Source organism: Podarcis vaucheri (assembly GCF_965113315.1).
Source record: "Podarcis vaucheri genome assembly, chromosome: 1".
NCBI lineage: Eukaryota > Metazoa > Chordata > Lepidosauria > Squamata > Lacertidae > Podarcis > Podarcis vaucheri.
This window is the reverse complement of record NC_138759.1, coordinates 70,807,823-70,830,058: the sequence shown is the minus strand read 5'-3', so window position 1 is coordinate 70,830,058 and position 22,236 is coordinate 70,807,823. Positions and strand designations below refer to the sequence as shown.

The 22,236-nt window shown below is 45.9% G+C and overlaps 1 protein-coding gene across 2 annotated transcripts in view; it reads right to left on the bottom strand.

The window, feature by feature from the left end:
- The window catches only part of IRAG1 (inositol 1,4,5-triphosphate receptor associated 1), a 95,084-nt gene that overhangs the window by 13,463 nt on the left and 59,385 nt on the right, over positions 1-22,236 (bottom strand). Inside the window, exons 19-27 of one of the 2 annotated variants that reach the window (XM_082192835.1) lie at positions 20,229-20,299; positions 19,125-19,298; positions 17,819-17,896; positions 16,798-16,844; positions 15,420-16,022; positions 12,544-12,622; positions 11,595-11,733; positions 3,853-3,883; positions 2,304-2,444 (exon numbers count right to left, since the gene is read on the bottom strand). In XM_082192835.1, the coding sequence (XP_082048961.1) occupies positions 2,304-2,444; positions 3,853-3,883; positions 11,595-11,733; positions 12,544-12,622; positions 15,420-16,022; positions 16,798-16,844; positions 17,819-17,896; positions 19,125-19,298; positions 20,229-20,299 (1,363 nt within the window). The remainder of the gene's footprint in view (positions 1-2,303; positions 2,445-3,852; positions 3,884-11,594; positions 11,734-12,543; positions 12,623-15,419; positions 16,023-16,797; positions 16,845-17,818; positions 17,897-19,124; positions 19,299-20,228; positions 20,300-22,236) is intronic. The other variant, XM_082192836.1, reaches the window with a different exon arrangement.

Sequence of the window (22,236 nt, the reverse complement as noted above, 5' to 3'; positions counted from 1 at the left end):
CAATTTCCGCCAGGACGCTGTTTACAAGGGCTGAATACCAGCTATGTCCAGGAAATTCCGGATGTATGACAACCCTAGTTTCAGTATAGTACATCCAACTCTAAAAGTGCTGCGCTCCTGAACATGAGTCAGCTTCAGATATACATCCAAGAAACATAGCCCTTGATTGATAAACATGAGATTTACACATCAGACTTCCCATTTAAATGAGAAGCCAAACAATTTTCAGGCTGAATGGGAGGAAAGAAGTCAGTGTGGGTGAAACGTCCAGTACCAGAAAGGAAGCATAGTTCTTAGATGACATTGCACTTTGATGCCAGTGGAAGCACACATACTGCAAATTGTTTTAGAAAAGCAACCTATTTCATGCAATTCCCGACAAGAGTAATTCCCATACTGTGAAAATGTGTGAACTGGCATCGTACCACGACATCAGTCTCTACTACATCTATTTTGCAGCACAAACACATACTTATCTATCCCTATTTCAGCCCTACAATGTCCAGTGGAGCTCACCCACAAGCAAGCATGCGCAGGAGTGCAGCTTCCATTGCAACTAAGTCTGCAATCCCAGACACACCAAGCCCAATGGGTTCCACTCCCAAGCAAACATGCTTGGATTGGGCTGCAAATATTTCATGTTTGAATAAGTTTTTACCTGAGAAAGAAATGCATGAACAAATAAGAATTGCTTTGCCCACTCTTCCTCTGGAAGATACCAGTATAAAAGATGTATACATAAACGATTATAAAGAGATTTATGGACTTCCTGCAGAAATTCCTCGCTCCTTGCTTCCTCTATCTTTAGGTGCATTTACTTAGGGCATTTTTTAGGCATGAGATTACACATTCTTCACTGTATGATGTCAAGTATTGAGCAGTTCCCTGCCCAGGAACATAAATAGTAAAGAACAGCAACTACCTCCTCCATGTTTAGGATGGGAACTCTAGGAAATACTGCAGGATTGATGCATACACAACATATGCAATCATGATGCCAAACTTCTCTGCAATAAATGGTAAACTATGTAGCAGAATTCTGCTGCTTTCATCTAGCACATACACTGCTTTCCCCTCTCAAACAGCATTGAAACCCAAGGTAGAAGGAATGGTGAGTACAGAAAAGGAGACTGAAGAAGAGATCTGAGCTCCATGACATAGGGACCTTGAGTCTGAACTCTGTAGAACAATCTGACTTAGAAATGTATGTTGAGATCACAGAATGCTGTGTAAGATACTAAGTCCGCAGGCTTGAGTTTGCTAGCTGATGCAACAGGCTGATCCAATCAGCCTGCAATACTTTCTATGGAGGTGCTGGGTCAGAGTGACTCAGCAGTAATGTGCTGACAGTTGATTGGCTGTCATCGGTTTAAAAGGGAAACCTGTCCAGCAATAAGGTGGTGGTGTAGAGGAGTGTGGTCAGAGAGAAAGAGTCTTCCTATTTGCCTTAAGGTGCAGCCAGGTACTCTGTCTGACTGTATGAACTGCTTCTGTAGATATTTGTATATATAGCTCACAATAAATAATACTGCACTGAAGAACCTGGAACTCTGAGCATTTCTGCTAAAGTGCCACGAAGAATTTGCAACCGTGTATGCTTCTAACTAACTTACTGTGAAGCAGAGGTGGATAACCTGTGACCCTCCAGAAACTGTTGGACTGCTACTGATGGCTGGGGCTGATGGGAGTTGGAGTCCAACAACTTATGGAGGGCCACAAGGCAGCCCCCCCCTTGTCTGGTATTTTACACCTATTACACCACTCATAAACAATATGCTTCTTTTGTTTTGTTAAAAAAGCACAGTGGTACCTTGGTTCATGAACTTAATCCGTTCTGAGAGTCTGTTCAACTCCCGAAACCATTCGAAAACCATGGTGCGGCTTCTGATTGGCTGCAGGAGCTTCCTGCATGCAAGCGGAAGCCGCGTCAGAAATTTGGCTTCCAAAAAACGTTCGCAAACCAGAACACTTACTTCCGGCTTGCGGTGTTCAGGAGCCAATTTGTTCGACAACTAAGTTGTTCGATAACCAAGGTATGGCTGCAGTTCCAAGAGTACATTATTTTTGCAACATTCAGTTCCACCTACTGCAAAATTCAACCTACCGCAGAACAAGAAATTCTAGATTATGGCACAGAATTGAAATGTGGCCATTTTAGAGATTTAAGTTGGCTGATCATCAATAAGAGTACTGAACAGTTAATGATAACACAGGATTTGGGGACATATTTGGCAGCAGCCTTCAAAATACCTACCAAAATTCACAGCGTAAACTGCAGTGAATGTTCACCATGGTCCTCTTACCGTAATAGCAACTTTAAAATGATCCAGTTCCTTCTCTGTGTTCTCCTCAGCAAGATTCCTCTCCCTCTCAGCCTGGTTAATTCTTGATTCCAATGTATAACTATCATTTCTGAAAGCCAATGAAAGTTGTACAAACACATTCTGTTGAGGGAGGGAAAAGAAAGGCCTCGTTGAATTCTGTTTACCAGTCATATCCATGTATAAAAGGGGGAAATTGTTTTTGCATAAAGTTGACTCATGGAATCATAGAATTGTAGGGTTGGAAGGAACCTGAAGGGTATTCTAGTCCAACTCCCTGCAATGCAGGAATCTCAGCTAAAGCATCCATGACAGATGGCCATCCAACCTCTGCTTAAAAACCTCCAAGGAAGGAAAGTCCAAAACCTTCTGAGGGAGACCGTTCCATACACTAGCAGGAATTAATTTCCACAAAGAGAAGTGTCAAATCCACCTAGATTTATATTCTCCAGCTTGGAAGACTAGGCTGAAGTTACTCCGCAGGCAAGCACATTCATTTCACACAGTCCAAGGCTGTACTGAGACCACAGGCATTACACTGACCAATGTGAAATCAATGCTTGCAGTAGTAACATATCAGTTCAGTCCCTTTACTCCTGACCACAACTTCTAAAGCTTTATTCATTATTTATTTAGCAAGATTTAGCTATCACTTAAATAAAAAATATATCTCTAAGCAGTTTATTTGATAGTAGGAAATATTCATTATAAATTAATAAAAACAGGCATTAGAAACAGTAAAATTATCAACACAGACATAAAACCTTTTACATAACATAACATAATTTATATGGGGCTCCTCTATGGATGCCAAGAACCTAGAACAGCAAAGCAAATGGAGAAGAATGGCACTCCAAGAACAACATTAACATTCCTTACTACTTCCTACAGCTTTTAAAAATTGCTCTCTGTCTTATCCAGATACCATTTCTATGACAACATGGTAGGAAGAACAGCAGTGAATATCAGTGAATACCAGTTTGGCTTTATGATAAATTGTTATTGTTTTATTGTCTTATTTTCTATGGATCTTTTTTATAGATACCACTTAGAAATACGAATAATTAAGTGGTACAGAAACGTTGCAGATAAATAAATAGTGGTAACCATCAACAATTCATGAGATTATGATCCATGATTCTGCCTGCCCTCCAAGGTCTTTCAAAGAGGCCCAGCTACTGCCAGAGGTTCACCAGACCCCTCTATAGTGACTTCTGATATTTAATGAAGGCTGTCTTATTGAAGACTATCTTATCCCCTAATTGGGATAGCTTTGATTAAGACTGCTGGCTCTGCTCCTTATTCTAGTTTTGTCCATTTTGCTGATTTTTAAAATGGAATTTTAATGTTTGTTGTTAAAAATAATGACCCTTCTGACTCCAGTTTGGATTAGATTTTCTTCGAATAATGTCTTGAAGGGAGCCATGGAAAGGTTATCTACAAAATGTTGCTTGGTAGTATGTTGCACACAAAATATGATGACAAAGAGCCTTCAAGAATTTTACAGTAAAAAAAACAAAAGGTGACTTACCTCAACCTCTCTCTCAGTAAGCGGAGGAGAGCTGCAATAAAACGGGAAACTAAGTTATAAAGTTTGCCAGCGCAGAAAAAATGTCCTTAGGAATCATAGAGGCACCACTGGTGCATATGGTGGATTTTCCTATGGCCCTAGCTCCGGGGCATTGGGTGATTACTTCCCCAGTGAGATCAGAATGGCAGGGGAATAAGCCTCACTTCACAGTGAGCATCAGGCTTCCCTACTTAGATAAGGAAAAACAAGATATGCAGCTGCCTACCATGTATTAAATGCAGGTCTACTTTGGTCCTAAGTGTGCTGTATGTTCCTTGGCAAATGCAAAATTATTAGACTCTCAAGATCCAAGGTAATGTTTTTATAATTGTCAGGGGTTCAGGAGCAGAGACGCAGAGAAGGGAGGAAGCAGAGAGCGAGGGGGAGGAATCCGAAGGGAAAATGAGTGATGATGACGACCCGAGATCTCCAAGCCTAAGCAGTGAGTCAGAGGACTCCCAAAAGGGAGCCCCAGTGAGCAGAGCAAGGGGGGGATCCGGGGGGACACCCCAGGAGGAAGGGAACAGAGGAGATTCAGAGAGTAGCAGCTGGAAGTCGGGACCCACGCTCATAACTGAGGGCGGCAGCAGCTGGAAGTCGGGACCCACGCTCAAGACTGAGAGCAGCAGGGAGGAAGGTAGCCAGGCATCGGGTTCCGGAGGCTGTCAGCAGGAGGGAGGGCACGAGTCAGGGGTGGTCACGCCCTCCTCAGAGAGCGAGGCAACGGTTAAGAGGAAAGTAGAGAGTTGGGCGCGCGCGCCAAGTTCAAATGCAGCGGAAGCCGGAGCAGTAAGCAGCCCGGAGAGTGAGCCAGGTCCCAAAGCCCGCCGCAAGGAGGCAGAAGGATCAGGGGGGTCAGCGTCAGAGGAGAGTAGAAGGGAGGAGGCCCAGGGGGGCAGAAGGACCCAGAGACGTAGGGAGAGGCGAAGGAGGTGGAGCAAGGCTAGGGTATTAAGCTGGTGTGCAAGAGGCGGGGACTCAGACGGGTCTTCGCCGACCTAGGGCAGAAGGTGTAGAGCTGCACGCTGCAGTTCGGAAATGAAACCTGTAACTTAATAAAGACTCTTATAAAGTGAACGCTGGCGGACTTGGTCCTATGTGAGCTGGGACTGGTGGCAGCTCTGACAGTAAGACCCGTCTCTTAAAAGCTTCGGACACCTGATATCTCGCAGCGGAGAGAGAGGCAGCTGGAGGAGGGGATCGGTGTTTGGGAGCAAGCTCACGACGGTTAGCAGAGATGACGGAAGCAGAGAAAGTTGCAGCGCTGCAACAGGCAGTTACCCAATTGAACGCGGAGGTACTGGCATCCAAGGAGAGGGAGGAGGATGTGGCAGCCGCCTACAGAGATCTCCACGCCAGGTTTGAAGCATGGGTTAAACACGGGCAGCCAGGACCCAGACCGGAGGGGGTTGGGTTGGCACGGAGAGCAGGAGGGCTTGTGGCTCACTTCGATGGGAATTTACAACAGTACCCCAATTTTCGAGCAGACGTAATGTGCGCACTGCAACTGCTGGCAAAAGACTTTAGAGATGAGGAAGAGAAAGTGGGGTTCATACTATCCCATTTGCATGGGGATGCTAAAGCGTGGCTACGCAATTTGTGGAGGGATAAAGATCCGGCGCTTCAGAATGCAGATGCCTTTATCAAAGCGATGGATGCGTGTTTTTTGTCTACTATTGATGTGGATCTTGCCCGACGGGAGATTCATGGACTGAAACAAGGGAGGGCAAGCGTCCGGCAGTACCACGCCCGCTTTTTTGCGCTGGTCAGTGCCTTAGAGTGGGACCGGGATTCGCCCCCTGTCAGAGACCTGTTCTGGGAGGGTCTAAGCTCAGCGGTCAAGGATGAAATTGCAAGGGGGGAGAGGCCCCGAAGCACGCAGGAGGTGGTCCAAAGGGCGCTGACTGTGGGGGTGAGGCTGGAAGAACGTCCCTGGTGCAGAGATGAAGGACGTGGAGGGCGCGAAGCAGCGAGAAGTTTCTCTTTCGTTCCAAGAGAAGCAGCGCGTGCGCAATCCACACCTCCGCCAGGAGGGGGAGGGGAACCGATGGAGGTTGGAGGTGCAAGGGCTCAGTCAGCAGCCAGAGCCCTAGCACCAACAGCAGTGAAAGCGAAGCCTCCTAGAGGGAACAGGAAGTGTTACATCTGCGAGGATCCAGGCCATTTGGCGAAAGAGTGTCCCCGGAGGCTCCACAAGCACACTGCAGCCTCAGCAATGGTGACTGCAGCAACGCAGCAAGGAGAACCACAGCAGGGAAACGACGATGTCTGGCTGGAGACAGAGGCACTGGGGCCCAGCCAGACGCATCAGTGAAGCAGTCCCCAGCGATCTTGCAACCCATGGACCCCCTCCCACCCAAACCAGTAGTGCAGCTCACAGCATCTCTCCAGCTACCCGATGGGGTCACTATCGAAGTACCGCTTTCTGTGGATTCTGGAAGCAACGCAGACTTTATAGCGCAGGATTTTGTGGAGCAGCACGCTATACAGCTACTGCCTGCCACTCTGCCCCTGCAAGTCGTCACAGTGGATGGCAGAGAGTTGCTAGGGGGGCAGGTGGTGAAGCAAACGCCACCGATGGTGATGCGCCTTGGCAACCACAGGGAAGTCATCAGTTTTAATGTCACCCAACTGTCGGACACGCCCATTGTGTTGGGCATGAGTTGGCTGGACAGGCACAGTCCGACACTGGCTTGGTACCAGAGACAGCTGATCTTCGGCTCCTCTTATTGCGCAGAACACTGCATCCTGCCCAGACAGGAGGGAGAGGAGGAGGAATCACAACTGCAGTTGGGAACGTTGCAAGCAGTCCCCCACAAATACGCAGACTTTCTGGAGGTCTTCTGCGAGAAAGAGGCTGACAAGCTACCACCGCACAGGCAATATGACTGCAAGATTGACCTCCTACCAGGGGCGACGCTGCCGAAAGGGAAGCTGTATTCCATGTCTGAGGACGAATTACAGGAACTCAAACAGTTCATAGATCACAATTTGCAGCGCGGTTTCATCCGGGAGTCCAGGGCAGTAGGGGGCAGTCCTGTTTTCTTCGTGAAGAAGAAGGACACGCCCCAGAAAAGACTGGTGGTGGATTTTCGCCTCTTAAACAAGATGACCAAGCCTTCTGATTTCCCCATGCCCAGGATTGACGACCTGCTAGCGACGGTGCGCAAGGGACGCGTGTTCACCAAGTTGGACCTGCGAGGTGCGTACAATCTCATCCGCATGAGGGAGGGCGATGAGTGGAAGACAGCCATGTTCACGCCTCTGGGCACCTACGAATACAGAGTGATGCCGTTTGGATTGCAAAACGGTTCTCACTGTTTCCAAGCTTTCATGCATCATGTGTTGGCGGGACTCCTTTACAAGAAGTGCGTCTGCTTTCTGGATGACATCCTGATATTCTCCGACTCGCAGCAAGCCCATGACCAAGATGTTCGGGAGGTGCTGAAGAGGCTGCAGCAGCATAGACTGTACGCCAAACTGGAGAAGTGCCAGTTCGACACGACGGAGGTGGATTTCTTGGGTTACAAGTTGTCGGACAAGGGGCTAGCCATGGACAGCGCCAAGGTTCGTGCGGTGTTGGATTGGAAGAGCCCGCGCAATCGGAAGGAGGTCCAGCGGTTTGTCGGCTTCGCCAACTTCTATCGCAAGTTTATCAAGGGGTTCGCGATGCAGACGGCGGCCATTACGGACACGCTAAGCTCCAAGAAAAAGAAATTCATCTGGACGGAGCAGGCGGAGCAGTCCTTTCAGGCACTCAAGCGTCTCTTCGCGTCGGAAGAGCAACTGCTGCATATCGACCCCAGCAAACCGATGCGGGTAGAGACAGACGCGTCCGATAGAGCAGTGGGAGCTGTCCTGCTGCAAAGGGACCCACAGGGGGTCTGGAGGCCGGGAGCGTTCTACTCCAGAAAGCTCAGCAAGTCGGAGCAGAACTACACCATCTGGGACAGGGAGTTGCTGGCCATTCATGCAGCTTTCAAGGCGTGGAGGCACTTCCTGATCGGCGCCAAGCACACGGTGCAGGTCTGCACGGATCACAAGAATCTGGAGCACTGGCGCACGGCTCAGTTCCTGAACCAGAGGCAGATACGTTGGGCGGAGTTCTTTGCTGACTTCAATTTCCGAATAGAGTACGTCCCAGGCGACACCAACGTCATGGCGGATGCACTGTCCCGCAAACCGCAATACCTCGAAGAGGCGACGCCAGCGGCAGCCATGCACATCTTCGCGCCAACAGCGTGGGCGTGCGCTTCAGCCACAGTAGACCTGGATGCGGTGCGGCGGGCGTTGCAGGACGACTCCTTCGCGCGGGCGAAGATGGCAGAGGTGCACAAGGGCACGGCGAAGGGCGACGAGTTCCAGATACGAGACGGCTTGCTCTTACGTAAAGGGGCCATCTACGTGCCGGGAGACGAACTTCGCGCCAGGGTACTGCAGCAGCTGCACGACGCACCCACGGCCGGGCACTTTGGCACGGAAAAAACGGTGGAATTAGTCGCAAGGGACTTTTGGTGGCCCAGACTGAGAGGGGAAGTCGCGGACTACGTTGCGAGGTGCGACACCTGCCAGAGGGCCAAACCGGTGCACAAACCACCGGCGGGACTGCTGGAACCGCTGCAAACGCCGTTTGAACCGTGGGAGAGGGTGGCCCTGGACTTTGTTACGGATCTACCCAGCTCGAGAGGCAAGACAGCTGTACTAGTGGTGGTGGACTTGTTCACCAAGATGGCACATTTCATTCCGTGTGCGAAGGTGGCCACGGCGGAACAAACCGCCAAACTGTTCATAGATCACGTGTTCAAAGTGCATGGTCTGCCGCGGTCTATCCTGTCCGACCGCGGGCGCCAGTTCGTCTCGAATTTCTGGCAGAAGCTGATGAGTTTTCTAAATGTCAAGGTCGATCTGGCATCAGCAAGACACCCGCAGACCAACGGGCAAGCAGAGAGGGTCAATGCCATCATGCAGCAGTACCTGAGATGCTATGCCAATCAACAACCTGCGACCTGGGTGGATTACCTGCCGCTCGCCGAGTTCGCTTACAACAACACGAAGCACGTGTCCACAGGGGTGACGCCGTTCTTCGCCAACAATGGGAGGAATCCCAGAACCTTCCCGGGACGGGAGAGAGTGGGGGACGGAGAACCACAGACGGCGGACGCGTTCGCGTCAGAGTTGCAGGCGGTACACGATCAACTCAGACGGCAGCTGGAGCTAGCTAAGCACGCCTACAAGGTGCAAGCTGACAAGCACAGGCGGGTTGGCGAAGAGATCCAAGTGGGAGACTGGGTCTGGTTGGCAGCCCACGCAGTGCCGACCAGGTCACTAGCCAAGAAGAAGTTGGGGCACAAGCAAATTGGTCCGTACCAAGTCGAAGCACAGATCAACCCGGTAGCCTTCCGACTGGTGCTGCCGGAGGGTTCCAGAATGCATCCGGTGTTCCACAGGTCGGTGCTCACTCCCTACAAGGCACCTCACAGATTCCAGGAGCCAGGGACGGCACCGAGTCCGTTCCGGGAGCGGACGGAGACGCGAGGGGTGACGCAGCAAGACCCCATCAACGAGGTCACGGAGATTTTGGACTCCAGATGGGGGGAAGAGGGAGTCGAATACCTCCTAGCCAGAGAGGGCACCCGGGCCAGCGCCAATAGCTGGGTGCCAGACTACGCTTTGGAGGAACCCCTGCTCAAGGACGAGTTTCATGCCCTTTTCCCACACAGACCCATGCCAGCGAGCTTCTTCGACGACTGGCTGTTCACGCCCACACTTTCTTCCAGCACGTTCCATGGATTCGACTCGGACGGGGAACCCGCACTGAGCACCCGTTCCCCAGAAGGATCGCCGGCGGGTGCGGCGTCAGACACCTCGTATTGGTGGGACGATCGACCGGAGGAGCAATGGCGCCGGAAGTGGCTGGAGATGCCAGGTCGAGCGACCGACGCAGAGACTGACATGGACGTGTTCGGGGAGGACCTTGGGTTCGAGCACGGCGGTACAGAGATGGAAGCGGAACAGGTCAACGTCGGCGACCGCGAGGAGGAAGACTCGGAGGTCTTCAGTTGGCGGCCAACCACGGGGAGCGAACTGTATCCGGCATTCCCTCCCGTGATGATGGAGCACCCAGCACCCACACCTGAAAGCGGGGAGGGGGGAAGGGGGGGCTTCGAGGGGGGGATGGATGTCAGGGGTTCAGGAGCAGAGACGCAGAGAAGGGAGGAAGCAGAGAGCGAGGGGGAGGAATCCGAAGGGAAAATGAGTGATGATGACGACCCGAGATCTCCAAGCCTAAGCAGTGAGTCAGAGGACTCCCAAAAGGGAGCCCCAGTGAGCAGAGCAAGGGGGGGATCCGGGGGGACACCCCAGGAGGAAGGGAACAGAGGAGATTCAGAGAGTAGCAGCTGGAAGTCGGGACCCACGCTCATAACTGAGGGCGGCAGCAGCTGGAAGTCGGGACCCACGCTCAAGACTGAGAGCAGCAGGGAGGAAGGTAGCCAGGCATCGGGTTCCGGAGGCTGTCAGCAGGAGGGAGGGCACGAGTCAGGGGTGGTCACGCCCTCCTCAGAGAGCGAGGCAACGGTTAAGAGGAAAGTAGAGAGTTGGGCGCGCGCGCCAAGTTCAAATGCAGCGGAAGCCGGAGCAGTAAGCAGCCCGGAGAGTGAGCCAGGTCCCAAAGCCCGCCGCAAGGAGGCAGAAGGATCAGGGGGGTCAGCGTCAGAGGAGAGTAGAAGGGAGGAGGCCCAGGGGGGCAGAAGGACCCAGAGACGTAGGGAGAGGCGAAGGAGGTGGAGCAAGGCTAGGGTATTAAGCTGGTGTGCAAGAGGCGGGGACTCAGACGGGTCTTCGCCGACCTAGGGCAGAAGGTGTAGAGCTGCACGCTGCAGTTCGGAAATGAAACCTGTAACTTAATAAAGACTCTTATAAAGTGAACGCTGGCGGACTTGGTCCTATGTGAGCTGGGACTGGGTGGCAGCTCTGACAATAATGTTAATTTATTGTCACAGCATTGTGCTATATAAACACCACAAAGGCTGCTTCACTTCCTGTATTGGTGTAAAAGATAACACAATTCTGAAGAAGTTGGCAGGCCTAATATACTGTGGTCTTGTTTCTTACAAAGACTGAAGTGAAGAGGAAATATAATTTCCTTAATTTGGCCACAAAGACTCAGTAAGCATACAGTCATAATGCAAGGTCATTTATATTTTGAGCTTCTTGACCAAGTATAATTTCTGCTTAAGTTTTCCTTGCTACAAAACATATAAAAGCACATGAACTCATTCCCAAGAGAAGGTATCCTAAATAACCTATCCTAAGTAAAGTATAGCTTTAGTTAGTTTCTGATTGCAACTTTGCATTACAATTTAGATAATACTAATTCAAATGCATAGACGTTTTCTTATTTGTTAGATCTCCATCCCACTTTCCTTAGACGAACTCAGGGTGGGTTACGTAACTTTCCCCACATTTCATCATTGCAACAATCCTGTGAAGCAGGTCAGGCTGGGAGAGCGCAACTGGAGTTTCAGAGCTTACTTGGGATTTGAATATCCACCACTGTAGTCCAGCACTAACTACTACACCATGTAGTAGGCATAAATGGAGGGAGAACACCTACACTTTGGCTTTTTGAATCTAATGCACTTAAGTATCTCTTCCACAAAGCATTTGGGTGACAGTGTGAGTATCAGCACAGAGTGGTTTACCTTCCTGGAAGAGAGGTGTGCACGCGGAGTTTTCGTAGAAGCGTGTCAGGAATGTTGGGCATCACCTCACATCTACTTTTCGCCTCTTCCTCCTCTGATGAGAAAGGCACTGGTGAAGACCCTGAAGAAGAGTTCAGAACTTTAAAAAAGTTTTTATCATTATTGCCAACACCACCACTTCTTCTACAACTGCTACTACTATTCTATTGCTTCAGTAATGCATCATGAGCTAAAGTAGTTTAACACATTACTAAACTTCGTACTCTGGTGGGCCTAATCAGAGGTGGATTTAGGGGAGCACAACTGTTTTGGTTGAATTGGGCATGGAGCCTTAGGGATGCCACAGGGGGCACAGAAACTATGATTCACAATGGAGTGAGGGGGCACCAAATTTTGGCATTGCACAGGGCGTCATTGAAATTTGAGACCCCAAGATCCGCCCCTGGCCTAATGTTTGAAGGGGATGAAGAAAAGGTATAGTCCACATTCTGCCATAAGAAACCAGTATGGGAATAGGGCTAATCAGAAAATTCAGCAAAGGCACTACTGACTGAAGGTAAAATCCAGCTATTCAATGTGATTGTCACCTAGCATTTCAATACTGTCTTATCAATAATTAAGTGGAACCAACTTTCCTCTGTCTGGAAAGTGGCAACTGGGATACAACTTATATTGCCAGTGTCTGTTGACAATAGTTTTACTGACTTCAAAAAGGCAGAGATTACAAGCACATTGTACTAAATGGGATCCATTGTGATGGATGCAATAATTTCCACATGCAACAATGTGCTCTTTTCGCTCCCATACCCAACAAGAAGTCACATATGGTGTGGTCTTCAGTGGTGTATTCTAGCAAGAGGCCTCAGTCTGTTAAAAAAAAACCCCACTGTTGTGGCCTCCTCCCTCCTAATCACAAGTACATTTCCCATCAAATTTTATCATATTTCACCTCTCTCCTGTTCAGCAGCTTCGCTTAGGTCAGGGAGCTTAAGTCCAATTAAATTTTGATTCCGCATCAATATGTGCTCCTGATTAGGTAGGAAAGAACTGCATTAATTCTTCACAAGAAATAACAAGCTCAGTGATATAATTATATAGTACATTGGCAAAGATGGTAGTAATCAAGTCGTTGGGTTTTGCAACATGTCACCAATAAATTTACATTGCATCCTTTAGCATAACAAATTTCCAGTCACCAAATCTAGAAACAATGCATTTAGACTTAGTCATGCTTAGAGTAATTACTCAAATGGGATTTAAGTTAACTTTAGGCCCATTGATCTTAATGGATCTATCATAAGTATGACTAAGTATAGGGATCCAACCCAATACAGTGGTACCTTGGTTTACTAACTTAATCCGTTCCGGAAGTCCGTTCTGAAACCAAAGCGTTCTTAAACCAAGGTGTGCTTTCCCATAGCAGTGGGGGACTCAACTGACAAATGGAACACACTCAACAGGAAGCGGAACATGTTCAGCTTCCAAGGCAAAGTTCACAAACCAAAACACCTAGTTCGGGTTTGCAGCGTTCTTAATCCAAGTTGTTCATAAACTAAGCTGTTCTTAAACCAAGGTACCACTATACCAGGCAAGCACACCTGATAAAAGGGTACCACAACCAAAAGAGCTTTTCATTCAATCACTACCCACCTTACCTCAAATAGTGAGGGCACTTGGAGAGGATGGCCTGAGTGTATGGGCAGGCTTATGTTGGGAGGATACAGTCCTCCAGGTGCTCTGGTCCTAAGCAGCACAGAGCCTTAAAAGTGAGCACTCTGAACTGGTGAAATTTATTCATGGTCCTAGACAGCAGCCTAGTGGCCATGTTCTAAACTAACTTTAGAGGCAGTTCCACATGCAACATATTACTGTAATCTAGGCTGGAAGTTACCAGGAGTGCCGATCACTCTAGCCAAGCTTTTCCCCCACGTCCAGAGGGAGTTACAGCAAGTTTACCATCCTTGGCTCATGCAAAAAAAAACCTACCTGCCTGGACAAAACTGAAACCTATCCCTTTAGAGGAGTGAAACCCTATCCATTAGAGGTTAAACTCTAGATAGATGAAATGCTGATCAAGGACTCCGCTATACAGCTGCAAACAAAACGTCTTAAAAGTGTGTTTTAAGTGCAATATAAAATGCGACACTAGATGGAGATGGCGAGTCTTATGGAAAATTTAATGTATTTTTTAACAACGCTTTTTTAAAAAAGCATTTTCAGGACAGTTTTTATATGTGTATAGATTCCACCCAACACGACTTCCATTTTATTATCATCAATTACTCAACAACAGATGAGTGGCTCCCAAAAGTGCTTGGCAAGATTTGAGAAAACCAAGAATCTACGCTCATTGAGAATTTGAAGACTTTTGTGATGCACTGCTGTAGAATCTGGTGTATGCCAAGGAATACTGAATACTGTATAATTACTTGTGCTTATATAAACTATATCTTATCTCCTGGTGAAAATAAACACATTTTATGAAAATAAAACTTTTAAAAATATATTTCTAAATCCTATGAGAGAGTTTCTTGCTGGAAACAGACTTCTCTTCTTCTCTACTCTATTTCATTTGATCCAGTTAATAAACTGCCAACATTGTATCAGAGTCAGGAAAACTATTGCTTCTTTGCTGCCAGAGCATAGGCCCCAAAATGGACTTTTAGCTCTCTAGTCACAGTTCTGCCTGAATTTCTTTTCCCCTTTATGTGTGTAGACCATTTGAGCTACACAGAAGTAACCAGTTGTCTTGAGGCCTGCAGATAACAATGTGATGTGATGTGTCTTGTCCTGGGAAAGAAGTGTTGAAAGCAGCAAGAAACAGGACAAAAAAGAAAAGGAAGCACATGAACAGCAGAAACACTTGAAGCAATGTTTAAGATGATTTGTTGATATAGCTTCAGGAAGGAAAGTTTTTTCTGGATGTGAAGAAATCTCCTAAGAGACCAAAAGTAGCTTATTTAATTCCTAAATACTACTTTGAAAGATGACAGGACAGTTCATCAGCCTCTTCCTGTTTACATATTGCATACTTTATTAGAGACCGAAGTACCTCTGCACTGTATTTTACAATCACCTTTAAGCAGTAAGCTTTTGTTTCACTAAAAGGCAAAAGTCTGCTTTCTAATTTAACATCAAAGCTGCACAGTTGAAAAGCTAATTATGCAGGAAAAAGAATGTGTCAATTTAGATATGTAATTCTGGTGTAGAGTTGGAACACATTTTAATAAATGAATTTACCAAAATTAAAAATAAATCCACAGGAACAGCACCCCCTCAATCCAACTGATAATCAAAATATTCAGTCACGGTGTCCTCTTACTTACAGGTCATATCCGACAGGGATCCTATGTGACTTTTTATATGTGCCTAAAAGGAGGTCCATAAACTGTGGTGACAATGTTCAAAGGACCTCTGTGCTTCTTCCCCATAAAAAAAAATAAGTGCCTAGCTCTCACAATCCAGTAGATAAGCTTACTGAAAAGGAAGTAATGTTAAAGTTTTTGAGACAAGAGATTGTGGGTGGTAGGCGTTTCTAATGATCAAGAGATAGAGATGCTCACTTTCTGCTGCTGACTCTTTCCTAAAGACCTCAACTTTTGCTTAACTAGAAGCACAGCAATATGGTAAGCCCTGACTCACCTTATTCTACCTTTGAAATGTGGCCCTTGGTGTAATGAATTAGAAAGCAATTCTTCATTTCCCAATACTTCAAAATGCAAGGTTCCAGTCTTATTTTATCAAAGCCCAATCCTGTTATATCACACAGTTTTGGAACAACAACAAAAGACTAAAATAAAATCCTGCTAATTTATAGAAACTCACCTCTCTGAGCTTTGTCAATTTCTGCATTCTTACTGGTTGAACTTGTATTTGGAGGTCTTTGAAGGCTGACTGTTTAGTCGATATGTTGTTGGGTTTATTGTTAATGGCAAAGTGTCTATCATCTTCAGATGGACATTTAAAAGGTACCTTTTCTATATTACCAGGTTCTGCGTGATCCCACGACACAGCTCGTAATAGAGGACGATGGGAACCAGGTGTATTAAGTTCTGTTTTACAAGAAACTTTTGAATCCTTCGGTAATGGTGCTACTGATCCCTTTAACTTTGGGTCCATGGTAAATATCCCTGGTCCTTGTAAATGGCCTTGGAAAGGAGAATCATTTTCTTTTGTTTTTTTAGGGATTAGTTTCTGAAGTTTGTTTTCACAGGTGCTTGGGCTGGTATTTAGAGATACTCTGCCAGTGTCATAACCTGAAGTACAGGATCTGGGTAGATTATCCATAGGCTTATGTGGATCAAAGTTTTCCTTTTGTTCTGTCAACTTCTTTGGATTTTCCAAAGCAGTTGTGTGTGTAACTGGTTTTTCCTGAGAGAGTTTTCTTTGATCATTCTCATTTCGATCAGTTAATCCTTTTGTGGCATTCTAAAAATTAAAAATAACCAAAGAAATAGTATGAGTTTGTTTACACATAACACTAGGCCAAACTATAGATTAGTGCAAATGTGCAACTATGCAGGTTCCTGGAGAGACTGTGGCCCCTGCACGCCTTTCTTTTGTCCTCCTGCTGCCTCTCTGCTCTGAGCTAAGCCATAGTTTGGTGTAGCATGTTGTTCAATCCTGAGCTCATTGTTTGGCTTTCTCCAGACAAACCATTAGATGCAACCAAGTTTTGGTCTTATGTTTGCAGTTTGGCTCAGGTGACATGCTAAGCTCAGTGGCGTAGCGTGGGGGGTGCAGGGGGGGCCGGCCGCACCGGCCGCAACATCTGGGGGGTAGGGTTAGGGGGTGCAAATCCACGGGTTAGGGGGCGCAAATCCATGGGTTAGGGGGCGCAAATTACTTGCCTTGCCCCGGGTGCTGACAACCCACGCTATGCCACTGGCTAAGCTCACAACAGCAGAAGCAGTAGAAGCTGTTACAAGTCAGAATTGCAGAAATAAAAGTCCTTATTCAAGAAACATTTACACTGAGCCAGTGGAAGATTCAGGCCCAAAAGTGATGAGATGATTTTTAGGAGACAATATGGGGATGCAGTACCGGTTAAGCACATGTTCTCCCATTGATAAAGCCCCCCAACACACACACACACACACACACACACACACACACACACACATTTTCTTGCCAAGGTAATGTGTTGCTATCCTGATTGATTGTATGCAGTGATCAACAACAGTCAGCATTAGAGCATTCTTACCTGCAGTGGAGGCACTGAACCCAAAGCAGATGCGCATATATCAGAACCTACAATATGAAAAACAGGTGATGAAACTTCCACCACATACTGTAACATGTCATAGTTATCTCTAAACTCAATGGCCATATGGCTACTACAGGCAGAAAAGCGTGCTATTCCTGTTAACAAAAGTCCTGAACAATTCAACACACCCCTAGCTTATAGGACTTCTGCTATAATCACTACTGCTTCGTAGAACGTGTCAGTCCATATGAGCCTCTCTAGTACTTCAAAAGTGTCTAATCAGGTTCTGCTGTGGATTCCTTCTTATGAGAAGACTTACCCATTGCAGCCTAACAGGATTTATATACCATTTAATCATTAAACCCTATAAGCAGTTTACAAAAATATACATTAAAAATACCAATAAAACCTCTGCTAGGTTTAATAAGCCTAGAGGGTGTGGAGGAGTCAACAGAGCATACAGCATTGTCCACCTTGCCATGGAATTTCCTTCCATGAGAGCTCATACTGTCTCTACCCTGCTGACTTATTATAAGACAGGTAAAATCTAACTGTTTCATATAGGATAGAGTGGACATTGTCTTAAAGGACAGCAAAAAATCTTTTAACAGAACAATACCACCTTAGAAGTGGGAGGTGCCATGGGGCCATATGGCCAGCTCTAAAACCTGTCAGGTTTGCACCTGGGGGCAAAAAGAAAGACTCTCTTGGTGGGCAGGTGAGTGGGTAGGTGGGTGACAAAGGGCTCTTCACACCCTGCTTTTTGGATTCCTAGAAACATCTGTCTGAACACTGTTGGGTGCTGGACTAGATACAGCTTAGATCTCATCAAGCTTCTTCTCATACTTTCATCACATTTTGCTGTAAAACATTCCCTATTCATTTGCCCAGCAAGGTTTCTAGCTTACCATTTCAGGGGGATGGGGGGCGGGGAATGTTACAAGATCTTATAATGACCAAACATCTATGGCTGCTCAACTAATATGTATATAATTTGAACATGCAACATTAATTTTACCTGTTGGACTTGGAAGAGTGAAAGAGTTGCTCCGAGAGGCAGCAGGTGAAACATTAGGGCTAAGCGCTGGGGATATAGCTGCATTAAAGTTATACACAACAATGAATAGTTATTCTGAGTGGTTAGTTCTCATTTTCCGGTTTTAAGTAAGCAGACAATTAAATCTGCAGTAGATAATGAGCAGGGCACCATGCCTTTGCTGAGTGATGTCACAGGAGAGTGCTATATGTACAAACACTGAGAGAAGCATGTTGGGGTTGGGCTACTTTGCATGACTTGATGAACATGGAAGTGAAGAATGTCCAAGTACAGCTAACATGAGGAAAAGCTGAAAGACATGTGCATCTTTAAAATCTATGAATGATGTCAAGAATAAGTGAGCAAAAAGCTTTCGGCACTTTATATGCCACAATATATATTTGCCTTTATGGTGCCACAGGCCTCTTACATTAAAATGACCTTTGCTAATTTGTTATGGTAAAACACACATTGCACACAGGCTAACACTGGGTTCCATTTGCACAATTTAAAGGTAAAGGTAAGGTAAAGGACCCCTGGATGGTTAAGTCCAGTCAAAGGCGACTATGGGGTTGCGGCACTCATCTCGCTTTCAGGCTGAGGGAGCTGGTGTTTGTCCACAGACAGTGCAACGGGACACAGTGACAGAAATCAGAGCACATGGAAACACCGTTTACCTTCCCGCCACAGCGGTACCTATTTATCTACTTGCATTGGCATGCTTTCAAACTGCTAAGTTGGCAGGAGCTGGGACAGAGCAACGGGAGCTCACTCCATTGTGGGGATTCGAACTGCCAACCTTCCAATCAGCAAGCCCAAGAGGTTCAGTGGTTTGGACCACAGCACCACCCGCGTCCCTAATTTCAAGGTAAAAGGTAAAGGTACCCCTGCCCGTATGGGCCAGTCGTGTCCGACTCTAGGGTTGTGCGCCCATCTCACTTAAGAGGCCGGGGGCCAGCGCTGTCCTGAGACACTTCCGGGTCACGTGGCCAGCGTGACGAAGCTGCTCTGGCGAGCCTGCACCAGCGCAGCACACGGAAACGCCGTTTGCCTTCCTGCTAGAAAGCGGTACCTATTTATCTACTTGCACTTAGGGGTGCTTTCGAACTGCTAGGTGGGCAGGAGCTGAGACCGAAAGATGGGAGCTCACCCCACCGCGGGGATTCGAACCGCCGACCATACGATCGGCAAGTCTTAGGCACTGAGGTTTTACCCACAGAGCCACCCGCGTCCCCAGGCGCCACCTGCGTCCCCAGAATTTCAAGGTATGGGATTTTAAAACATGTACCTGTGGGAGACTCTGAAAGGCTGCTTCTTGACTTCCTTCCTCTTCGTGTGAGGAACCTCTCACTAACCCTCTTTGCTTCTTCTAACAATTCGAGATTCTTCTTTTTATCGTCATCAGATATTTTAACATCTGGCAGCTGGTCATTCACTAAGTCAATTACATTACCTCTGTTATCTAAATGGAAAAGTATCCAAATTACCCAGTTGTATCATGTAACAGCATTTGAAGTCTTTCATCTCTTGGTGTGCTATATAGGTCAGATTTTACTCAACATACTGCCATCTAATTACACACTGAGTAAAATGCTGAATTTATGGAAACGCTGTGATGTAGCTGAGCTGTAATGAAACTTGGACTTGCTGCAATGGTGACACAATGGTGCACTATATTCACCACACATGACAATTTTTGTGTTAAATGGTACAGTATATGGAGCTATTGGAGCTTTGCCAAGGAGTAATGCTAACCACAGAAGTGCATATTGGGTGTGAGCAGCTGACCTAAGGCAGAATTCCACATCTGGCAATTGAATCAGACCTAAGTAGTTTTGCCCTAAACCCTAAACCCCTTGAACCCTTGATAGATAAAATGCAGGATTGCACTGATCCATGTGGTGCTCACTAGGATATCAGAAGCCTGAGGATTTTATTTTATTTTGATTCCCAATTTGATTCCCTCCCTCCCTCTCTTTCTTTTTTCTTTTCCTTCTCCTCCTGCGATGAGGCTACATTTTAATATTTTAATGTTCCATTATTTTAATGTTGTCTTTTATTTTTGTTTTTAAGTTGTAATCATTCATCTTGTTTTTATTATTGCTTGTAAGCCACTCTGAGCCTGGCCTTGGCTGGGGAGGGCGGGGTATAAATAAAAAGTTGTTGTTGTTGTTGTTTTGCATTTCTCCCTTCTCCCCCTCCACCAAATCCTGTACAGAGTTTACATATCTTAAATCAAGCGTATAAACAAGTTTACATACCATTGCAATGTTGCATATTGAACGATGGTACAGTCATTAAAATCTCTACAGGGCAGATAGGCAACTCCACATTTTCATCAAGCAATACTCAAAGTTTTGCCAACGTGTGTGTGTGTGTGTGTGTTTCTTACCCACAGATGTCAGTGAGCTAGCTGATGTCCTAGCATTTCTGTGAGAATGCCGCAGATGAGGACTAACAGGTCTGGAGGGAGAAAGAAAAGGGGGCGGAATGAGCTTTATTAAAACTAAAGTAGCATTATATAAATCAGTTTATAAAAGTATTAAAACTAAATACACACACATTTAAAATGAAAACACAACACATTAAATTCACAAACTAGTTTGGGCTTTAGCAAATGTGAATTTGGAAAGGCACACTTGCCAAGTCAGCATCCTACACTGCACCTACTCTGCACTGAAATAGCTCCTTTGGGACTTCCCATAGAGTTATGAGAGAAGTGCTTCCTGTATGGGAGCTGGACAAAAACCAGCAATATAGGATCAATTTTCACATCATGTGTAAACCCCAATAAATCTTCTCTCATCTTGAATATGCAATTTTTTCATTAAATTCACCTCAGCTTTATTTTGTGTGAACAAAAATGATGTTGCCATAATTGTTCCAGAAAATTCAGCTACATTTAATTAGCAAGAATAACTTCTGTTGTGTTAAATGTTTCCCATGCCATGCTAAGAACAAGATGGGAGCCAGATACTGCAGCCATGGACTGACTGTTGACATCTCCATTCCAAGCTGAGATTTTGTGACTAGCATCTAGCTGATACATTTATATGAGCTGAGCTACCTCTGTCAGTAGGTCAGAATGGTTGGGAGTGGGGAAGGTGTGCCAGCCTACAATGAATGTTCAGGAATTAACCCAATGGCTACATTGCTACAATAAAAATAGTGCTTGAAGTATACTTCTCAAAGTTGTCCTCCCATTACTCATTTAGGATCATTCTATGTAACTCAAATGTACAAGATAAGACAAACTAGAATGATAATTGGGCACATTCCAACCCCCCCCCAAGACTTCTGGTTTGTTGTTTCTCTTTTAATTAGCAGTTCACTGAAATTTCCCATCATCTTTAAACATCAGTAAGTCCTAATACACCTAACTCCGCCCCCAACTTGAAATCAAGTGTTAGAAAATTATTTTATTTATTGTCAGCAATTTGGTCTCTGGCAATTCATTGGCAGTCATTTTCTGTCTTCATCTAGGTAAGTAAGCAAAACTATGCAAGCAAGCAAACAAAAGGAGGAAAAAAGAGAAAGAGGAACCCAACAGGGAAGGGGAAGGGGAAGAGAAGGGAAGTGGTAGCTGTATTGTAACTGGGCAAGCAGCCAGGTAAGACAGCTGTTCCTTCGGGAAAATGTAGTCGTCAAAAGGTTTCAATGCTGAAATATTTATTTCAAAGATTGCGTAAGTTTCAATCCTCTAACCAAAGATTGCAGGATTTACCCCACATGCATGAGAACACCCATGTATTCCTACTTTAAATCCAATATAAAATAATAAATAATAATAATAATAATAATAATAATTTGTTTATACCCCGCCCATCTGGCTAGGTTTCCCCAGCTACTCTGAGCGACTCCCAACAGAATATTAAAAACATGATAAAACATCAAACGTTAAAAATTTCCCTAAACAGGGCTGTCTTTAGATGTCTTCTAAAAGTTAAATTGTGTTATTCTTGAAATCCCTCTATATTTACTTTGTTTCATGCACCTCACCCTACAAAGTAGCTCCACACGAAGTGGATAAGTCAGCATGCTCTGGTGGTTGTTTTTTTTTTAAAAAAAGCTTTGCTTGTTACATGTATCCTGAGCAACAGTTCTGTTTCCAATTATTCAAATCTAGACTTCATTACAAAAGAGATTTACACAAACGTCCACATGAGATTGGACCCAACAGTATAATTTTCTAGAGAAATGAACTTTCAGATCTATCCTTACAAGCTGTGTATATGTTAGAATGCTACAAAATTATAGAGGCAAGAGGCAAACAAACAAATCAAGCATATAGAAAGGCCAAATCAGTTTATAGCAAATGATGCAGAGAAGGCATTCCTGATGTATAGAGCTCAGCATGTAGCGCCATAAAAATCATTGGCCATGCTTTCCAGCACTGATGG